This window comes from Octodon degus, unplaced genomic scaffold, assembly GCF_000260255.1.
Source record: "Octodon degus isolate 3935 unplaced genomic scaffold, OctDeg1.0 scaffold00061, whole genome shotgun sequence".
Classification (NCBI taxonomy): domain Eukaryota; kingdom Metazoa; phylum Chordata; class Mammalia; order Rodentia; family Octodontidae; genus Octodon; species Octodon degus.
The window spans coordinates 4132180-4152481 of NW_004524637.1; the positions used below are offsets into that span (position 1 = coordinate 4132180).

At 44.3% G+C, this 20302-nt stretch overlaps 1 protein-coding gene across 1 annotated transcript in view; it reads left to right on the forward strand.

Annotated features, from left to right (window-relative positions):
• Myo6 (myosin VI) overlaps nt 1–20302 on the forward strand; it is a 165690-nt gene that overhangs the window by 84659 nt on the left and 60729 nt on the right. Inside the window, exons 8-13 of the mRNA XM_023718672.1 lie at nt 1862–1959; nt 2973–3137; nt 7958–8038; nt 11440–11620; nt 15170–15314; nt 19581–19738. Coding sequence (XP_023574440.1) covers nt 1862–1959; nt 2973–3137; nt 7958–8038; nt 11440–11620; nt 15170–15314; nt 19581–19738 — 828 coding nt within the window. The remainder of the gene's footprint in view (nt 1–1861; nt 1960–2972; nt 3138–7957; nt 8039–11439; nt 11621–15169; nt 15315–19580; nt 19739–20302) is intronic.

Below are 20302 nucleotides of genomic sequence, written 5' to 3' on the forward strand. Positions count from 1 at the left end.
TGAACTCTGAGTAACTCAAGATAATATGCGACGTATAAGCTGTTGTTTTTCTCCTATTATCTTATTAATCAAATTTCATTTTGCCTTTTTTCTGTAAAGTAAAAAACATTCACTGAATGAAGAAAGATTGGAACCTCTCCCGTTGCTCTCTGGGGCCCTGTGTGTGTAACGAGGGGAGAGGAAGTGTGCGCTGTGGTGTTCCGCTCTTTCGGGAACGCTGCTCCCAGTCAGGTGTCCCTTGGCAGGCGGGACTGTGTGACTGATTCCCTTCAGCTGTCCTTGCTTGCGCCCAGGGTGGAGCCAGCCGGGCAGGCCGTGGTCACACTGGGTCACCACTCCCGCGCGCTCCCCTCCTCCTGGAAGCGGGATGAGCACTTGGCTGTCAGTCTCGCAGCAGCGGCACACTGCTGTCACGAGAATGCTCCAGAACTGTCGCTTTTCACACGCACGCGCACCTGTGGTCTGGCCGCCCCTTCCTCGTGGGTCTGGTCTCCACTCCTCGGCGCCCTTTTAGTCTGCTGGTCTTCCTGGAGGCCCTGGCAGCGCCTTAGGCATCTGTTTCCTCTTTCTCTTTGCCCTTCCCTAGTGCCCCCAATAGGCAGTCAGTTTGCCCTTGAAAGCTGAGTAAGGCTGGGAATGCACTCAGCTGCACAGCACCGCTGGAAGCCCAGGTCCTGCGTTGGGCCGCTGGTACAAAAAAAAATTGAATAAATAAAGCAAGTTCTGGGCTAACCCAGTAATTAGTATTCTGACTGACTTACCTGAAGATGAGACACAAGCCTGACATTTCCGGGCAGTGTGCTGTGTTCTGTGAAGGGTGCCGAGAAAAGCTGGAAGGCATTATTGCGAGTGTCGCTGCAGCCTCGTGGAGTTGCAGTGGGGCGCTGCAGAGCCGGCCGGCGCGTCGTCGCGGAGATCTGGCATTGCTTAGGGAGTGTGCCCGTTAGTGACAGCACGCGAAATGTGATTGTCTTTGGGCATTTCTTACTCTTTTGGCATGTTTTACATACATGCAGTTTTACTTAAATTATTTTGTAGGTCATTAGCAAGGGAGTTTGGGAGGCTTGTGGCTCTCTTCTGTCAACAGCCAGGCACTGGGCCTTTGAGAATTAGCTGACCTTATTGGCGCCAGTTCTCATGCCCATCTGAAGAGTAAGGGATGTATTGTGACATTTTTTAGTTTTAATACTCTTTAGATTATTGTGGTAAGTGAAATGGCCAAGAAGTGATCTTTAAAAGGGTTTGTGGGGACCAGTTGAGCTTGCTACCATTGCTGGAATAAAGGAAATGGACTGTAAAAGGCTTCAGAAGAAATATTGATGCTACAGGAAGCAGTGGAGGTTGATGGAGAATATATAAGATTAATTCTAAAGAGTGTTTAGGGTTGAGGCTCTGATGAGTTTAAGTATAGATTCTAGTAACTAATAACATCTGAGACTTTGAGAACCATTCTTAATTCTATAAGCTCTTCTTAAACTGAATTTGTATATAAAAAGTTTAATCTGGAGATTATAGCAATAAAAATATTTTAGAAAAGTAAGTAATAACTTGCCTATATTTTTATTTTGTCTATTATAATCATTAGTCTTGAGGATCAATATACTTGTTATAACTGTGAATGTCATCATGAGTAATTTTTAAAACTGGATTCTAAGTTTTCTAACTTAGTGATTTTCAGTAGTATTTGAACATAGTGGGTAATTATTAAGTACTTGTAGGATTTTGTATCATGTACTCCCTCTATATGAATATTTTCAAGAATATGCTAGCGTTTTTTCTAAAGATAAGCACTACACATGTCATTTTATAATTTCTTTCATGCTCACTTATTGGTGAGATACTTGCATTTCTTTCTTCATAGCTAACCCACTCTTAGAAGCCTTTGGGAATGCGAAGACTGTGCGCAACAACAATAGCAGTCGGTTTGGGAAATTTGTAGAAATACATTTCAATGAAAAGGTGAGTGGAAGCGAGTCTGGGGATGGTGTGTTGGGTAGTGATAACAGGAAGGGTGTTTGTGTGTGTGTGTGTGTGTGTGTGTGTGTGTGTGTGTGCCTCAGGCTACCTTAAGGGCAGATCTGTTAAGGCCTGAGGAGCTGGGGATTGAACCTGGGTATCCTGAGCCCAACTGTGTTTGCATAAGCAGGTGCTGAAACAACTGAGCTAATAGACAGGCCCCTGATAATTTGAGGAGGAGTTTTTTTTGGCTACTTCAGCCTGCCTTAAGAGCAGGTCTGGAGCTGGGAATTGAACTGTGGTCCTATGAGCCTGCCTGCATTTACCCAAACGGTGCTTTAAACAACTGAGCTGTCCGGCACAGCCCCAATAATGGGAAACAGGAGCATCCTATTAGAATCTGGGCAATATGTAGGCTAGATACCTTGAGATGTTTTTATTACTTTCGATAGAATAATGTATATATTCACCATGATTATCCAAAGCTTTCTTTGCTCTTTATTACCCAAATCTTGCATCTCACGGCATCATTGAATACAAGCTGATAGCTCTTTTTTCCCTTCCACAGTTCACTCTGTGTTGTCTTGACCAACATGCTAGTAATTGTGTATATTTAAAGGGCACACTGTGGCATTTCTGCAGTGTGTCAGGGTCAGCAGTGTTTTCCTCCTCTTACCAGTCCTTTGTTTGGAACCACAAGCTCCTGTCTTCTAGTTCTTCCCAGCCAGAGTGGTTGCTGTGACGCTCGTGCTGAGGCACAGCACTCTCAGTCCTGATTCCACAGAGGCTTGAAGAGTAGAGGACCTGGGGAGAGACTGAGGGCGGATGTTTACGGGGAAGGGCGACTTCTGTAGGTAGACTAAACTCATATTTAGTTACGTTTTTTCCTCTGTATTTGATGAGTACTATAACCTCTTCGGTAAAATTTATTAGAAAAGATAAATAATTTAATATCGTTATGATCTGCTTTAAGACTAAATGGAAAAATGCATTTTCCCCTCCATTTTGTTTTCTAGAGCTCAGTTGTTGGAGGATTCGTTTCACATTATCTTCTTGAGAAATCTCGGATCTGTGTTCAAGGCAAAGAGGAAAGGAATTACCACATCTTTTATAGGTTGTGTGCTGGTGCTTCTGAAGATGTTAGGGAAAAGCTTCATTTGTGCTCGCCGGACAGTTTTCGGGTAGGTTGGAAGGAAGCCAAGCTTGCACGCTGAGTTGCCTTCATCCCTAAACTCACACAGTGGGCTCTGAAGCGCAGGTGTGCGTTGGCAGCATCCAGCACCTGCAGTCAGCCAGGGCCCCAATCTGCGTGTCTCCTGCCTCTGTGGGTGGAAGGGTGGAGGCGGGGGGCCGGGGAGGCAGGTGGGGGCCCGGGGAGGCCAGGTTGGGGGATGGGGGTGGGTGGGAGGCCGGGAGGCGGGAGGCGGTGGCTTTCCCGTCATACTGCTTGTCCTCATTCGCTCCACGAGAAAGCATGATGGCCGTTTGCGTAGTGCTCACATCTTAGCTGTAAGCAGTCTAGAGGATGTGGATTTGCCAGAAGGCATGTGTAGGCCGTACACAGGACTGTGCATGTGTACTGCTCTGCCCTTTTACCTAAGGCCCTTGGTGTCTGCGGATTTCTGCAGATTTGGATATCCAGCATCCATAGGCATCGAGTCGTTGCCCCCGTATGCTGAGAAGTGACTACGCCATGTGCTAGGTGATCCCTGCATGAGAGCTTTCTGCTGAGGGTTATAATGTGGGAGGTTGAGTGTCTCTCACCCAAAAATAATCAGATCTACACTATTTCAAAACCTGTGATTTGTGGGGCTGGGGAGACAGCTTAGCAGCCTAGGGTACCTGCCTGGCAAGCGTAAGGACCCGGGCTTGATCCTTGCTACCGCATGTCGTGCCAGCCCTGGAACTCTGGGCGTGCCATTCCAGTCACCGAAATCGGGTGTGATGACACATGCCGGTAATCCCAGTGCTGGGGAGGCTGAGACGGGAGAGTCACTGTGAGTCTAAGCTGCACAGTGAGAACCTGTACCAAATAGATAAATAAAAAGATTAAAAAAAACTATGAATTTTGAATTTTGGGATTAGGGATATTTAACTAGAAAATAGATACAAATACTCCAAAATTAAAGAATTCTAAAGTCTTACACACTGTTTTCAAGTATTTCAGATAGGGGACACTAACCTGTATAGTATTATATGAAAAAATATATAATGCAACAGCTTAAAGAATAGATGTTATCCCCTATATTATTTTAAACTTAATTAAAACTTTATAATAATTCGGCAATACTAGCTTTAAAGTTACCTTTGATTTACTTGTAAAAAAAAAAGATTGGTCATGGAGTTAATATGAATAAAGGAAATCAGTTCTATTCTGTAATTCACTTCAGTAACAGATACTTATTACCTACCCACTAGGTGCCAGGCATTGTGCCAGGATTAGAAACATAAGTTTCAAGACACAGTGCCTGTTTCTGAGCACTTAGCATGCTGTGAGAACAGCACACGAGTCTGCCTGATCTATTGAATGAGAAAGACGTGCACCCAGGGTGCGGTAGCAGCCTGCGAGTACTGAGACGTACTGCAAGCATGGCTTATTGGGTCAGACTCTTTAGCAGTTCTCACGTGTTCACTAGGTGGAAAAGGGTGCAAAAGCTATTCCTGGTAGATGCCAGAAGGATGGACAAAGAAAGGCAAGAAATGCACTAGAGTTTGGTGGGAGGTAGTGGGGAGGGCCCAAGTGCGAGGTGGGTGCCGGGACTGCACTGTGGAGGATGGTTTTCAGGGCAGGGAACAGATGGAAACTGAGATTGTCAGTGGTAATGGAGAGGCTCTCGGTTGGAGACGACAGGGAGAAGCAGACAGGAAGGTACTCTGAGTACCTTTAGTTTACTCTGAGTCCGAGGAAGGAAGCACATTGGGAGGTGAGGACGAGGTCCGTGGACTGTCAGGCCCGGCAGTAGAGTATCAAGAAGTGATGAGCAGGTAGTCAGCTTGGTGTACACAGTCTCGGCAGGGAGACAACACTCCCAGTGTGTCCCCAGGTGATTCTGCTGGGCCTCTTTGGGCAGGAGCAGGCTCTGAGAACCATGACATGCTTGTTATTGCGTTTAATGACTGCTGTGTGTTTATCCATTGGTTTTTGCAAACAGCTGGTTTTCACTTCAAGTAATTCAAGTGTATTTGGAGATTTTTAAACATTATCTGTGTTTTGTAGATGCATCTCTTTCTATCCAGCCTTGTGTAGCAGTCTGTGTTAACCCTGTGCCCGTCCTTCAAATACAGGGTAATCAAGAAGTGCAAACATTTTCATTACTTTTATAAGACGATCAGAAATATAAAAACACTTTCATCAGATTATTCAGTGGTGGTATGTGTCTGGTAAGCCCTAAACGCCCAGCACCTCCCTGAGTGGGAGCATGTGGGCTGGCCAGCACTTACGCAGGTGTGCTCCCATTTGGCGCTTGGGCGGCTGTTGGCGGTTAGTTGGAATTCAAAGTTAGTTGCTGACGCTGTTGTCCTTGTGAGAATATAAGGTGCAGGTTCTACTGCTGTGTTTAGAAAAGGAATTTAGTTTACTCTGAGTCCTGTGAACTGAGATGCCAGCGTGCCAGCGCCGTGCCTTTGGGAAGCAGAGCAGTGGGCCTGACTCTTTGTCACGCGCAGGCCTTTTGGTGGGCCAGCGCGAGGGCAGACGCGTGTGGCTCCCACTCACCCCTCCCCGCAGCATGTGGTCTCTCTTCTCCCCCTTCCCAGTCGCTCAGCTTTGAATAGGATGGGAGATGTGGCTGGCTGCATCTGCTTTTCTACAGTTAAGCTTTCTCCTTACACCTGACAAAGGATATTGGGTCCCAGTGAAAGCCCCGTGGTAGGGTTCATGCTTCTGAAATAGTTGAATTGTTTTGTCACTACTTTATCCAAATTTGCATAGCAAGAATGATAGAAATATACTTTAAAAAATGTATTTAGGACGGGGTCTACAGGGTTTCACTGCACAGATCGGACTCGTAGTCATCCTCCTGTGTTCAGCCTGCCAAGCGCTGGGATTTCAGGCGCACACCACCACACCCAGGCTCAATCACTGTCTCAGTGCGCCCTGGGGGCGGGCCTGGCACGCATGCTGGGAATCAAACCCGGTCCCTGAGCCTGCCTTAGCAGGTGCTTTAATCTGCTGAGCTGTCTGGCTGGCCCTGAAATCCACCTTTTTGGAAATATTTATCATGGCTACACATGTTCTGTGTTGTAATTACTAAAAGATTTAAAATGCCCCTCTTATTAAAAGTTTTAAAATATTTTTCATATTTTATGGAAGTGTCTGCTGTAGTGGTACAAACATCCTTCAGTATAATGAAAGCTGGCTAGGGAGAATGTGAGTGGTAGGACTGGTTACAGCTTTCTGATGTAGGTAATTGCAAGAAACAAGTATCTTTCTGGGTCTTTAAGTTTTTGCCATCGTCAGGGTTGAATGCTGGCCCCTGTACAGTGTTAGGCCAGAGACTAATTAGGTCTAATGGTAAGTCAAACATTTGAATGAAATCTTAGCTTTGAGAGATAAAACACTTTCTAGCAAGTAAAACATTTGTTTTGACTTTATGTTTAAGTTATAATTACCCTACTAAGGAGAGCTTGTTTTTGAAATAATAGTTGAAAATGCGTACTAGCCTTATATTCCTTCTCCTTTTTTTAACCCTAAAGATTCAGGGAAGAAAAAATCCTGTGATGTTACTGTCGGATCTTGCTGTATTTTAGTATTTAATTATATGGAAGGGGAGTGATAGATGCATTGGTCACTTAAAATAGCTGTCCTATAAATTATCCAAATACATATATATGTGTATCCAAAATTTATCTCGTAATTTATGCTGTTTTGTAGTGGAATCCTAGTGACCTGAGTTAAGGGAAGCCAATATATTTAAACTATTTATTCCCTTTGATTTCCTGTGCATATCTTTCCGGACTCCGCACAGTGGGCGCACTGTAGTAGGCTCTCTCTGTGACAGTATGTCACAGGAGAGTACCTTTTATCTGAAGTGGCTGGGGCCAAGGTGCTGTTGTTTCCTGGGAGTGCTGACACTTGGGAGCACCAGGCAGCTGGGGTTCAAGGCCTGCCTGACGTGCGTGGGGAGACTGTAGCTCACGAAAACAAACCAGCCCAGAAAAAGCCAGGGCTTGGAGTTTGGGATTTTGGAATATTTGCATATACTTTACCAAGCGAACGTAGTAGTACAGAAATCTGAGGTCTAAAGTTCGCAGCCTGTATTTTCATCCAGTGGGCTCCTTTGTCCTGTGTTTTGAAAGCACTTAGCTTTTGCAGTGCTTTGGGTGACCAGTGCAAATACTGAAATAAGACAACTGAAATACTTGATCTGTAAAGCAAATGCTGCAACTTATAAATAGTCTCTGTTAATTGTCAATAAATGTGAAAGTCCTATTTTGAGGAACAGTAAAACTAAGAAATAAAGGATGATATTCCTTAATTATTCAGAATTCAAGGTACTGAAATATTAAGCCATCCTGTGTTCCCTTATTTAAGAGTCTGCATGTTTCATGAGAAGGTGATTTTCATTATTGTCTGTATATTAGAAATTGCAATCTTAAAAGTAGGAGATTATAGTGTTGATTTTACTATTTTAAATCATTACATTTAATCTACTTCCGGAAATTAGGATTTTTAAATATCTTTATTTTATTTGTTGGATTAAGTGTTTATGAAATATAGACGTATTGATTTCTTAAAAGTTAAGTTTATTGGTGCATTTTAGCTGTACATAGTGATCGCATTCGTCCTGGGGAATTTTTGTGTGTACACGATACAGCTAGATTCTCTTTTCCCTGTTCCCCTGCCCTCCCTTTAGCCCCTCTTCCCCTCTTTCTTGATTTTGAGAGATGAGTGCTCATGTGTAGAAATTCAGTGTGTCTGACGCTGTGTGATAAACTGTATTTTCTTTTGTATTCTCTGTGGATCAAATATGTTAATCATATTTGTATTTTCTTGTCGTAGTATTTAAACCGAGGCTGCACCAGGTACTTTGCTAACAAAGAAACCGACAAACAGATCTCACAGAATCGAAAAAGTCCTGAGGTATAGTAGACTTTTTTAAAAATTAAAATTCTCTTTTTTTGGGTTTTGTTTTTTTGCGGAACCGGGGGTTGAACTCAGGCCCTTGCACTTGCCAGGGAAGTGCTTATTCCACTGAGCCATCTCCCGGGCCCTAAAAATTAAAATTCTTAATGCAAGTCTGGGCGTGGTGGTGCGCCCCTGTAATCCCAGCACTGGGAAGGCTGAAAACACGAGGATCACTGTGAGTCTGAGCTGCGTAGTGAGACCCTGCGCACACACACACACACACACACACACACACAAACACAACCTTAATGCAAACAGATTATGCTGAAAGAAACATGCTTGCTTTGGAGCCCAAATAAGAATCTTGCTTCTCAGCTTGTCATCCTCATTCAAGCCCTGCTCGTGCAGTCCTGTGTCCCCTGGTGGCACCTGTGGAGCTTCAGAGCTTGCCTTTCAATCTGATTCTAGGGTGAAGCTCGAATTACCTAGTAAGCAACATCTGTTAGCACACTGGAACTTCCTTTCACATGACCTGTTTAGGAAAAGTGTAAAATATGTCTTTAATTTATTGTCTACTTCAAGGTTTGGATGAGATTTGAGACCAGCAAGAAATGGATCATGGATTCTCATGAAAGACTGCCTATGTATGATAGGATCTCTCTTTACCCCATTATGTTCTGGAGTATATTATGTAAAGGTTGTATTTTGGGCTCATTGAATAATTCCCTTCCTAAGCGCCTGCTTAGGCAAGCACAGGGACCAGGGTTCAATCCCTGGCACCACATGCCACACTGGCCCCACCCCCGGGCATGTTGAGCTGGCCTCTGAGACCAGGTATGGCAGCGCATGTCTGTAATCCCAGCGCTGAGAAGGCGGAGACAGGAGGATCACCACAAGTGAGCTGTATAATGAGACCTTGTACTAAATGTATATATATATATATATATATTCCTAAGAGTAATTAACTGTATTATAGTAAAGCATTACTTTTAAAAATGTTAAATCTTTATATATTTTAAATTGTCGTGTTTAAGTAGAATTAAATTATATCTATACAAGGGGCTTGAATTATGAAAATGAAGTCAGGAATAGTTATGGTTAATACTTACTGTTGCCTTTATTAATCTTATTAAATGATTTATATTGATATTTAATTGAACAAGTTTTTATTGTAGTTAGTTTTTGAGTCTTCTACATGTGTGAACTAGCTATTTTGACTCCTTCCAGTGGGTAAGATGAATTTTTGTCTTTATTATATTTATATAGACAAATGGGAAGACATAGTGGCATCATTTCAGATTCTAAGCAAATAAGACTGCAGATAATCTTTTGAAGTCAACATTGTGTGTACTATTTTAGACACAGATACCTGCAGTCGTGAAGTATGTTGCAGCCAGGGTTGGGGTTTTAAAAAACAACATTAGTATTCATTGTGACATCTTTCTTTGTCTTGGTAAGACCATGCATTTATTTATTTGTGGAACTGGGGATTGAATTTAGGCTCTTGCGCTTGCCAGGCAAGCGCTTATTCTACTGAGCTATCTCCCCGGCCTCAAGACCATGCATTTAAAAGACATAAAAAATATAGAAATTGTATTCTTCCCACTGAGACAATCAAGATGTTTTTAGGGCAGTATAGCTGTCCTGAAGCAGAGAATGCACATTTTACACGTTTACAAAGACAGATAGATGAATGTGTATGTACATGAATGTGAGCTTTGGGTGTAAAAGCTAGAAGAAGGGCGGAGGCTGGCCACCCTCCCCAGAGGAGGTATGAGCCCTTGTGCTGGAGTCAGGGATGGTGTCCGAAGTCCTACCTGTGTGTGCGTGTGGTGGATGTAGCTGAACACTGCATTAATGATGTTTTCATCACTTTCCATGTCATCTTTACCAGGAGGAAGAGGTGATCATTTGACTAATCAAACCTTTGCCTGATTTCGTTTGAATGTCTTTAAGTTGTGTGTGATTTTTAAGAGGATGCAGTATTTTTAGTCTGCCACATAGCGTGCATTTGTTAACATCTGATTAGAAACAAGTTTGAAGTGAAGCAGATATTCCACTGCAAACTAAGAATCCTGCATTTGTGTTTTCTACTAGCTCTGGCTGCATGTGATTGTTTCCTTTGCTTCTTTTTAAGAGTAAAATGGATTCCATGTTTTAGACATTTTCCAGAAATTTCACACATAATTGATCATTTTAAAGACTTTCGTGGACTGGGCGCAGTGGCGGCATGTGCCATGGTCCCAGTGCTGTGGAAGGCTGAAGCAGGAGCGTCACCAATTTGAGCCTCGCTGGGGCAGTTTAGCAGCATGAGACCCTGCCCAAAATTTTAAAAAGGGCTAGTAATGTAGTTCCATGTGAAGGCCCTGGCTTTAATCCTCAGACTACAAAAACCCAGAACAGATTAGGAGAAAGAATATTGTGGAAAGACAGTCACAGCTTCAGCTGGTAAGCACTTGTTCACTCTTGAGGAAAATACCTCAAGGCAGCTTTAATGCTGAATATGGTGATGCTGTGTTTCCTGATTTTAATGCCGTCACTCTCAAGTTCTGGAAAATTCCTAGACTATATTTATGCTATGCCCAGTAACCTTTCATGTTTCTCTTTCTAGTTTTTGTGGGCTTTCTTCTTTTCTTCTCAGTTTTTCTAGGTTCTAATAAACGAATGTTTCATATGAAAGTTCCTTTAGGATAGAAAGCAGATCTCTTTTTTTTCTCTCTGAAATATTTTAAGTTATATGAATTCCTAGACTGATTATGTGTGTACTAATACATCTGGCCCCATATGCACTTACACAGAAAGGTTAAAAACACTCTCTGGCCTGCAGTTCGTATTATTCTGCCTGGTGTATGCTTCCTCCTAACACTGGTGTGGTTGGGGCGAGTTAACCTAACTTACAGTAGTGGAATGCTAATTGTTAGGGTAAAATGTTTTAGTTTTAACCATTCTTCATTTGTTTTTAATTGACAAAATTCTGTGTGTATTTAAAGGTATTAGGGCACAATGTGCTGTTTTGGAATTGTCTCAAATTGTGAAATAATTAAATTACCGTTACTACCACCTCAGTGCTTCATGATCTGAGGATGCTCATTGCAACCACAGATATTTTCTCCTTTCTCTGAACTTATATCTCTATCTAATATCCCGGAGTTAAAGTTAAAATTTAATCACAAATTGTATCATTCCTTCTTCTAATTCAAAATTTTATGGAAATATCTGTAAACTTTACATGTAGTTTTAAGACATAGAGGTCTTTTGAATACTTTCAGTAAATTTTCAGATATGCTAGAAAATGCCTAAGGTTTTCTCTCAATAAATTTTATTTTTGCATGTTTTATATTAAATAGACCTGATGCAATATTTCTCCTTTACTAAGTTATATAAGACCAGTTAACTGTTATCTGTTTGTCCTGCAGTATCTTAAGGCAGGCTCCTTGAAAGACCCTCTGTTAGATGACCACGGGGACTTTGTCCGCATGTGTACAGCCATGCGGAAGATTGGCTTGGGCGACGAGGAGAAGCTCGACCTGTTCCGCGTTGTGGCCGGGGTCTTGCACCTTGGCAATATTGATTTTGAAGAAGCGGGCAGCACTTCAGGTTTGGTTTTGTTCTGTTTTAGAGGAATAAAATTAGAATTCCTGTCATTTCTTGCAGGTTTGTTAAACTTTCTAGAAGTTTCTAGAACATACGGGGGTATACAATGAATCTGGCAAATCAGATGCTTAATTGTGAACTTTGGTTTGAATAAAACCAGTAGCTCTGACTACTGGGGTCATATTCAGTTACACTTTCCAACTAAAATTATTTTAATAATTAACAGATTAATTCTCTGTCATCTGCTAACGTTTTTTTGGGAACATTTTCTGGTTCAGTCTAAATTTGGATCAGTTGGTTGGTTAAGATCATTTAATACATAAAAGCTTGTGTAGTTGGATGTGGTGCCGCGTGCCTGTAATCCCAGCACTCTTGGAGGCTGAGGCCAGAGGATTCCAAATTCAAGCTCAAGTGTGGGCAATGTAGTGACTTAGCAAGATTCTGTTTCAAAGTAAAGAAAAAGAGGGCTAGGGATACAGCTGAGTGTCAAGGCCCTGGGTTAAAGTCCGTGGTCATGGGAGATGAAAGTAAGTTACAGTTTTCGTTCTTATGGAAATTGAAGAGTATCTAAATGCCTGGTGGATGGTAGCTTTTTCTATTCCTATGCTTCGATTTCTAATGAGCAGTAAGACTTCATGTGATTCTAACTTTGATTCAGGAGTACGGGATTGGCAAAGTAGGCCTGTAGCCATGTCTGGCCAGCACGTGTAGCATCTACAGCGTCTTCTGAGACACAGTATAGCCATGAGACCCCAGACGGTGTCCTGCAAAGGCTGCGACATTCACTGCCTGGCTGTAGAGAGGAGGAGTGAGCCTGCATTGATGAACTCTTGCCGCAGTCTGGGAACTCAGGTTTCTGTGTCAGGTCCTGAGGCTCTTTGAGCCTTGGTTTTTAAAAAATCTTTGATTATTTATGTATATACTTGGTACAGGGTCTCACTATGCAGCTCAGACTCATAGTGATCCTCCTGTCTCAGCCTCTCCAGTGCTGGGATTACAGATGTGCACCACCATACCTGGTTTCAGTGGCCAGCTGGATCCCGGGCTGGCACAGCATGTGATACTAGGGATCGAACCCAGGTCCTTGTGCTTGCCAGGCAGACGTTCAGACTGCTGAGCTATCTTCCTGGCCCTGAGCCTTGGTTTTGTGTCTATTTGCAAAGCAAGCTAATCCATTAGAAGTGCTTTTGAAGTAAAGTACCTCATGACATTACACCTATGAGAAGAGAAAGGGGCTGTGCAGAAGGTCGAAGGAAGCTTGGAAGTCTGCCTGGCATGGATTGTATCTCAGCAATGCAGCACTTGCATAGAGTTCTTGAGGTCTTGGGCTCAAATTCTGAGACCTGAAAAAAAAGTCTGCTCTGTGCAGAATCTTCCTAGTCTGTATTTCATGTTAAATAGAATCACAATTGAAGTGTTACTGAAGTGGAGCCCATGGAGGACTTGAGAACTGTGTGGTTGATGATGTGTCAGGTGTGAGGGCTGGTTCTGGTCTGTGGTGACCTTAGGTGGGAACTGCAGTAGTTGGCCTGTGGACCCCAGGCTGCTGAGCATTGTGGGCCGTCGCCTGACTTTCAGAGTTAGCGTCCTGTGAATTCACCAGGTGAGACAGTGCCGCGTAACAGAGGAGCGCATGTGCTCCTACGTCAGACTGTGTCGCCGTGCCTCGGCCCCCTGGTGACCCTTGGGAGGGATTGGCCTCAGGCTGCAAAGAGGAGGAGACCAGCTCAGCCTTCAGACAGTGAGCTGGGGGCTTGGGCTGGCACATTGCAGTCGCTGTAAGGAGCAGATGCGAAGGAAGGAAGGAAGATGACTTCCTCTTTAAAATGAAAGCGATTCAAGCAAAATTCGGTTATCTTTAAATGTGCATTAAATATTGAGGGTTTTTTTTTGAGTAATTGGAGAACATATTTTGCAAGTTCAGTGGATGTTACTGTGAGTTTCATTTGTTCCTTAGCATTGTTATATGCATGTGCATGTAAGACTCAGCAACATGAGAAGGGTTTCAGTGTGCAGTAATTAACGCACTTGGAAGTGTCCTTAGCAGTGACGGATGGCATCTCTCAGGTGCTCGCAATCATTGTCCCTTATTGCCCCAGCCTGCTGAGTCTTGTGGTGGATGGGCTTGCACCTGCCCTGCGATACACGTTTCTGTGCAGTGTCTCAGATGTGGCTCTGGCCAGGCAGTCGGACGGCACTGGTGTTAGAGGGGTGGGGCACGTTGCCTCCTCTCTCCTGCAGGTTGCTTCTGTTGGAGGAAAGACTAGAAGGGAGCAGGGGAAGAGATTAATACATTGGATTGTTTTAATTTAAAATAGCTAAGGTTTTGAGGTCTGGCCAGATAGCTCAGCAGACTAAAGCACCTGCTCAGGCAGACGTAGGGACCAGGGTTTGATCCCTGGCGTGCAGTGCCGGCCCCGCCCTGGGGCCTGCTGTGACAGTGACTGAAGCTGGCCATGGTGGTGCATGTCTGTAATCCCAACTCTTGGGAGGCTGAAAACAAGAGGATCACTACAATTCTGATCTGTGTAGTGAGACCCTGTAGGCATTGTAACCTAATATATTAAAGCAAACAAATAAGTAGAATAGTTAAGGGTAATTTAGTCTTTACTATTACTCCTATCATTCCAAATAGGTTCTTTAATTAGAACCATTCGTTGCAGTATATTTCATCAATTTGGAAAAAGGAAAAAAAAAAAAAAGGAAAAAGGAATTCACTATTTTTATAATTATTTTACTGGAAAGTTTGTGCTTCAGTAATAAGGCCATTAACAGTCACTTAAAAGGCCTTCTGCATGCTGGAGGGGAGAATATACCTATTGGGGCTGCCTGTGTGTCTGAGATATCGTGTACCAGACATGTATGTACTGTGGCCACATAGTTTAAATATGCACAAAGAATATTTTTGGAAAGGGAGTGACATGAAATCCTTACATTACTATTTAAAAATGGTTTTCTTAGCTTTCATAATTCCTGGGGTTATATAAGAAAATTAGCATATGATAAAAAAGCTGTATTTCAGCTCGGAATATAGCTCAGCGACAGGCACCTGGCTGACAAGCACAATGTCCTGAGTTCGATTCCTAGTGCCTCCTTATTCACTAAAGTTAATAATAATAAAAAAGCTATATTTAAATGAATTTTTGTAATAAGCTTTTTTAAAATTATGTAATGATAGCGTGAACTCACCAAGCAGTGGGACGATTTGGGTCCCTGGAAAGGTGGCGCAGGATTCCGTCATGATGCTCAGAAGGGCTTACGACCTCTTGCTAGTTGTTTATTTCTGGGATTTTCTACACGGTGCTGTTGGACTGTACTGCACGACACACGGCTGAACCATGGAAGGCCACAGTGCAGACCCGGGCGCTGCTGGCCCTGGGCTTTCCTGGTCTAGGCTCTCAGCTGTGGCACAAGAGGGTCTGCTGATGGTTGGTGAGAGTTACAAGAAAGTCTGGTCTGTCTGATAATTTTGTAGAAGTGAGGTTTAATTCTAAGCGTAAAGCCTGGTTTAAATAAGATTTATTAACTTCCAATTAAAATATATTTTACTAGGTGGTTGCAATCTGAAGAACAAATCTACTCAGTCATTAGAATATTGTGCTGAGTTACTGGGTTTGGACCAAGATGACCTTCGAGTAAGTTTGACCACGAGAGTTATGCTAACAACAGCAGGGGGCACCAAAGGCACAGTTATAAAGTAAGTTTCCACACTCCTGGCTTTACAAAACCTTGCCTTGCAGTTTGTTTGTTTGTTTATTCTTATATATTTGGTACAGGGTCTATAGGGTCTCACTACATAAGTTGGACTAGTAGTGATTCTCCTGTTTTCAGCCTCCAAGCACTGGGATTACAGGCACGCGCCACCACGCACAGTCTCAATCCCTGTCTCAGTGCTCCCCGGGGCGGAGCTTGGCACGGCTCACAGGGATCAAACCTGGCTGCTACACTCTGCCAAGCAGGCGCTTTAGTTCGTTTAGCTATTTGACCACTCCTTGCCTTGCAGTCTGTCCAGGGAAAAGTTTTTTGAGAATACTGAGATTTCAGGTTGATTTTTTTTTTTTTTAAATGTCCCTCTTTTGCATTTTAGTAGTTTAAATCTGTGGTTGGTAGATCAAAATTGTGTATGGTTGATTTCAGTTATCTGACATATAAATACATAGAGGCTTGCATGACTCAAAGTTGGTTTTATGAGCTGGGGAGATAGCTTGGCAGGTCTGAGCACCTGCCTGGTAAGTGCAAGGACTGAGGTCCAATCCCTGGTACTGCATGCCATGCAGGCCCTGGAAGCCTGGGTGTGCTGTGCCAGCGCTGAAACTGGGTATGGTGATGCATGCCTATAATCCCAGGGTTAGGGAGGCTGAGACAGGAGGATCACTGTGAGTCCCAAGCTGCATAGTAAGACTTGTATCAACAACACAATGAAAATAAATTAAATAAATAAAAATAAAATGAATTTTTTAAAAAAACATTATTCTATGTGCACAGATTTGAAATTTATAAGGTAAAAGGCAGGTTTACACTTGTGTAACTGGACAAGGGCGAGTTCATTATATAAATATCTGCCTGTTTTAGGCAGTGGGCCATTTTATTTTAAAAGTAACTTCCATGCAAATGAAAAGAACTAAGACTTACTAAGTGGAACTCACTTTAGTAGAATATTTAGCAAATGGAATTTCTTCTTGTCCATAGAATTCTTCATTTAGAGGGAATTGCAATTGGAAAACAAATAAAGGCCCAGCCTAGATTTTTAAAATCAGCAACCAAGGGCTTCTTCTAGATTATGCCAAGGTATTGAACTGTTTGGGCTCAGTATCCTACACTTTGTACATTTATGTTTCTTGTACTATAGAGTAAAAATGGTATTTAGGCTTTGTTTGTAAGAAAAAAGGTCAGGTCCCTCTTTCCATTGCCAAATAAGGCAGGCTGAACACATGGTTTATTTCAGAAATACAAATATTTTCTTTTAACAATAAAATATTTTTGTTTCATTTATTTTCTTATATTTATTTATTTTTCTTTCTTTGGTCTTCTTGAGACCAGGGTCTCACCATGCAGTTCAGGCTGGCCTTGAGCTCACTTTCTGGCCCGGCTGATCTCAAACTCGCAACGATCCTCCTGCCTCAGTCTTCTGAGTGCTGGGATTGCACCCAGCTTTTTATCTATTAAGAGAGTGAGCCTGGTTAGGTTTCTCAGGAGAGCCTTTAATTTCTAAATCAGTACTCCTGCCTCAGCCTCCTATATGCGTGCCTCCTCACCTAACTAAAGATTTTTTAAAAGTTTTCAGCAAATAAAAAGTTTTGCTACCTCTTATACTTTTAGAGACATTAGGAAGGTATGCTTAGCCTGATTTTTTTTCTATTCTAAATTATTATCATAAAGAAAAGCTCTGTAGGGAGTTTAGAGAACAGTACACGAGTTACTCATTTTTCAGCTCTGTGACCAAATACCTCAGGAAAATAACTTGAAGGAAAGATTCTTCCCTTTAGAGATTTCAGGAAGTGGACAACCAGCTCCACTGCTCAGGCTTGGGGGGTTGTCACGAGGGAAGGGCCTGGAGGGGGAAGCGTAGGGCCTGGAGGCGGCCGGGGGAAGCACCAGCTGGCCCTGTCTCCTCCCGGCCTTGGCTCTCGGGTCTCGGCTCTCAGGTCTCTGCCCAGCCTCGGCTCTCGGGCCTCGGGTTACCCGCTCGCTCCCTCCCACTGCGCCCACCTGCTTGGTTTCGGCTCCCTCTCGCTGATGCCCGGCAGTGGGCCTGGTGGGGCTTGGAGCCGTGGGGGTTCAGTGGGGCCCTCTGCACCCCTCGTCTGAGCCCCTGGGAACAGGAGGCCGTTTCCCATGTGGCTGAGAGAGGCCTGCCTTTGCCTGACCCTAGCCAAGGCCCGGAGGGCTAGGAGCGCCCACAGATTCCCACTTCTTCCCAGGCAGTTCTTAGGGTTTCCAACGGGATGGCCACGTGAAGCTCACTCCAGAAAAGCTTCTGCTGTGGGCAGCGAAAGGCACAGTGTAGCGGCGCTCAGTACGGGGCTGAGCTCACTGAGCTGTAAGAATGGCTCCAACTCTGACTGTTTGGGCAGAACCTTGGCCTCAAGGAAGACAGTGAGCTGGCGCCTGCTTCTCCTCCACAGTAGGGTGTCCCGGCACATGTGAAAGGACACGCCTGGTCTTTCTTGATTTTCCGCTGGCCTTGATTTTCTCCTGTGGAGCCAGTTCAGACTCTAGGTTGACAGAGTCCACAGAGTTCTGCCCTCCAGCATAGAAATACCCCCCATTCCAGGCCATAGCACCCCTCTCTGGAGGGCCCACACTCTATTTCAAGCATGTTTTCTATTTTTATTTTTAAACTTGGTGTAATTTCTTTTTATTATTATTATTACTATTACTATTATTATTATTTTTGTATTTTAGGGAGGGCTCTACAGGATGTTCAGGGTCTCACTACTAGATCAGACTTGTACTGATCCGCCTGTTTACAGCCTCCCAAGAGCTGGGATTACAGGTGGGCACCACCACACCCAGTCTCAATTGCTGCTTCAGTGTGCCCGGGGCGCTGGCACAGCAGGCCCGGGGATTGAACCCCTGGCCCTCACGTCTGCTTGCAACCACTTTAATCTGCTGAGCTATTTGGCCAGCCCTGTAATTATTTTTTTAGTACATATTTACCATGCACACTGATCATGTTCAGTGTGAGGAGCTTGTAGGTGTTTGTGTCCTAGGGCTCTTCTCTCCCCTCCCTTCAGCCTTCCTTCCTTCCTTCCCCCCGACAGCCGTCTCTGTTTTCCCTCCCCTGCCCCCCTCCCCCATTGCACGAGCTCGTTCTTCCTACTTCCAAGTACCTGTCCTGTTTGGCCTTTATGCATGTTAGGTCTCTTACACAGGAAAAAGTGTGCTATTCAACCTTGTGTGCCTGATTTATTTCTAAAATTATGGGCTTAAGGTGCATTTGTTTACCTACAAATGACTCAGGTCGATTCTGCCTTATAGCCACGCAGTACTCCATGTCTATGAATACCACATTTTCATTTTTCATTCATCTGTTGGTGGGCAGCCAGGATAAGGCTGTGCTGCTGTGGTAAGGGTGTGCATGTGTCTCTAGGGTAAGGCGCATTGAACTCTTCTGGAAAGAGCCCCAGGAGGGGACCAGCTGGGTGGAAGGCCCTCCAGCCCCAGCGTTCTGAGGGTGCCCACACTGATTTCCACAGTGGTTGCACCGGCCTGCATGCCCACCAACAGTGGAGAAGGGCTCCTTTCCCTGCAGCCCCTCCAGCATTTGTCATTGGTTGATTTCTTGATGAAAGCCGTTCTTTCTGGGATGACATGGGAATCTCAGTATTCAAACTTGTGTTTTCAATTCTGCCTAATAATCCTCTTTATGCCCCTTGAAACAAAAATCAGACCCGCCTTTTTCTTTTAGGCCCCCTGCCCAGGCTGTGCTTTTCAGGGTGCCACAGCCTGGGAGTTCACAATTCTCCGTCCCAGTCTCTGCTCACGAGACTCCTTTTCCTTGAGGAAGAGCTGTGTAGCTGTCTCTGCAAGCCCGATACGTTGTGCCGTGGCCCTAGTTATGTGGTGGAGTCAGGCAGCTCAGATTCTAAGATAAGAACTTTTCCCTAAACAAGCTAATAAACTATTAAAATTAAAGTCATCTTGAATTAAAGTTTCTTTTGCATTCAAGAAAGTCAAAGAGAAGATCATTGCTCTAAGTAATTTTCTCGTGGTCAGCGTGGAGAGTGAAGCCTAAAGCCTGCAGCCAGTTCGCCCCCAGTAGAGTTCAGCCCTGGGTGCAGCAAGTGCCTGCGGGCCTTCTCGGCTTTCTCCTCAGCCCCCTCCGCTGTGCTGGTCTCATGGCCCTGGGGTCTGAGGGTCTCAGGAGTGTGCTCCGAGGCTCTGGGCTCTGAGAGTCTGGCCCAGGGCATCTGGCTCCGCGCAGCACACTCTGGCAGGGTCTCCTCTTCCTTTCTTCCAGGGTCCCTCTGAAGGTGGAGCAAGCAAACAATGCCCGAGACGCGCTGGCCAAGACTGTCTACAGCCATCTCTTCGACCATGTGGTGAACAGAGTGAATCAGTGTTTCCCTTTCGAGACGTCCTCCTATTTTATCGGGGTCCTGGACATTGCTGGCTTTGGTGAGTCTGCATCCTTCCGGGAGTGTGTGTTGGTCTGGGACGCCTTGGCATGTATGAGACACTTAAGACTGCTTTGGTGCCGCTGTCTTGGTAGGCTCAGCTAGGTGCTGATCCCTGTGCCCTGCGGTGTGAGGCCCGCACTCCATTGCCTCAATCCTCTTCCTTGGAGCCTGGGCTCTGCGTGTGAGCGGGCTCCCTGCGGCGGGTCAGTGCATGCACACCTGCTGGGCCACCTGCACTCCCTTCCCTCCCCCAGCTCTACTGCTTCCCCTTTTTATTAGTGTGAGTTTGGGACAGACACTAAACGCAGTCCAGATGGGCGCATGGGTGCTGCGTCTTAATCACTTTTGCTTTTCCCCTTGCTTCCGCCGTCCTTGCATCGCAGGTCCCCTCTCATCTCCACACTTTTAGCTCCCTGTTTCCTGTCATCTAACTTCAGTTCTGCTTTTTAGATTATTTGTATTTGGGGTTTCTCATGTAAGAGAAAGCACGCAATATTTAGTCTTGGGTCTGATTTATTTCACTTAGCATTGTGGTTTCAAGATGGACTTTCCTAAACATGAC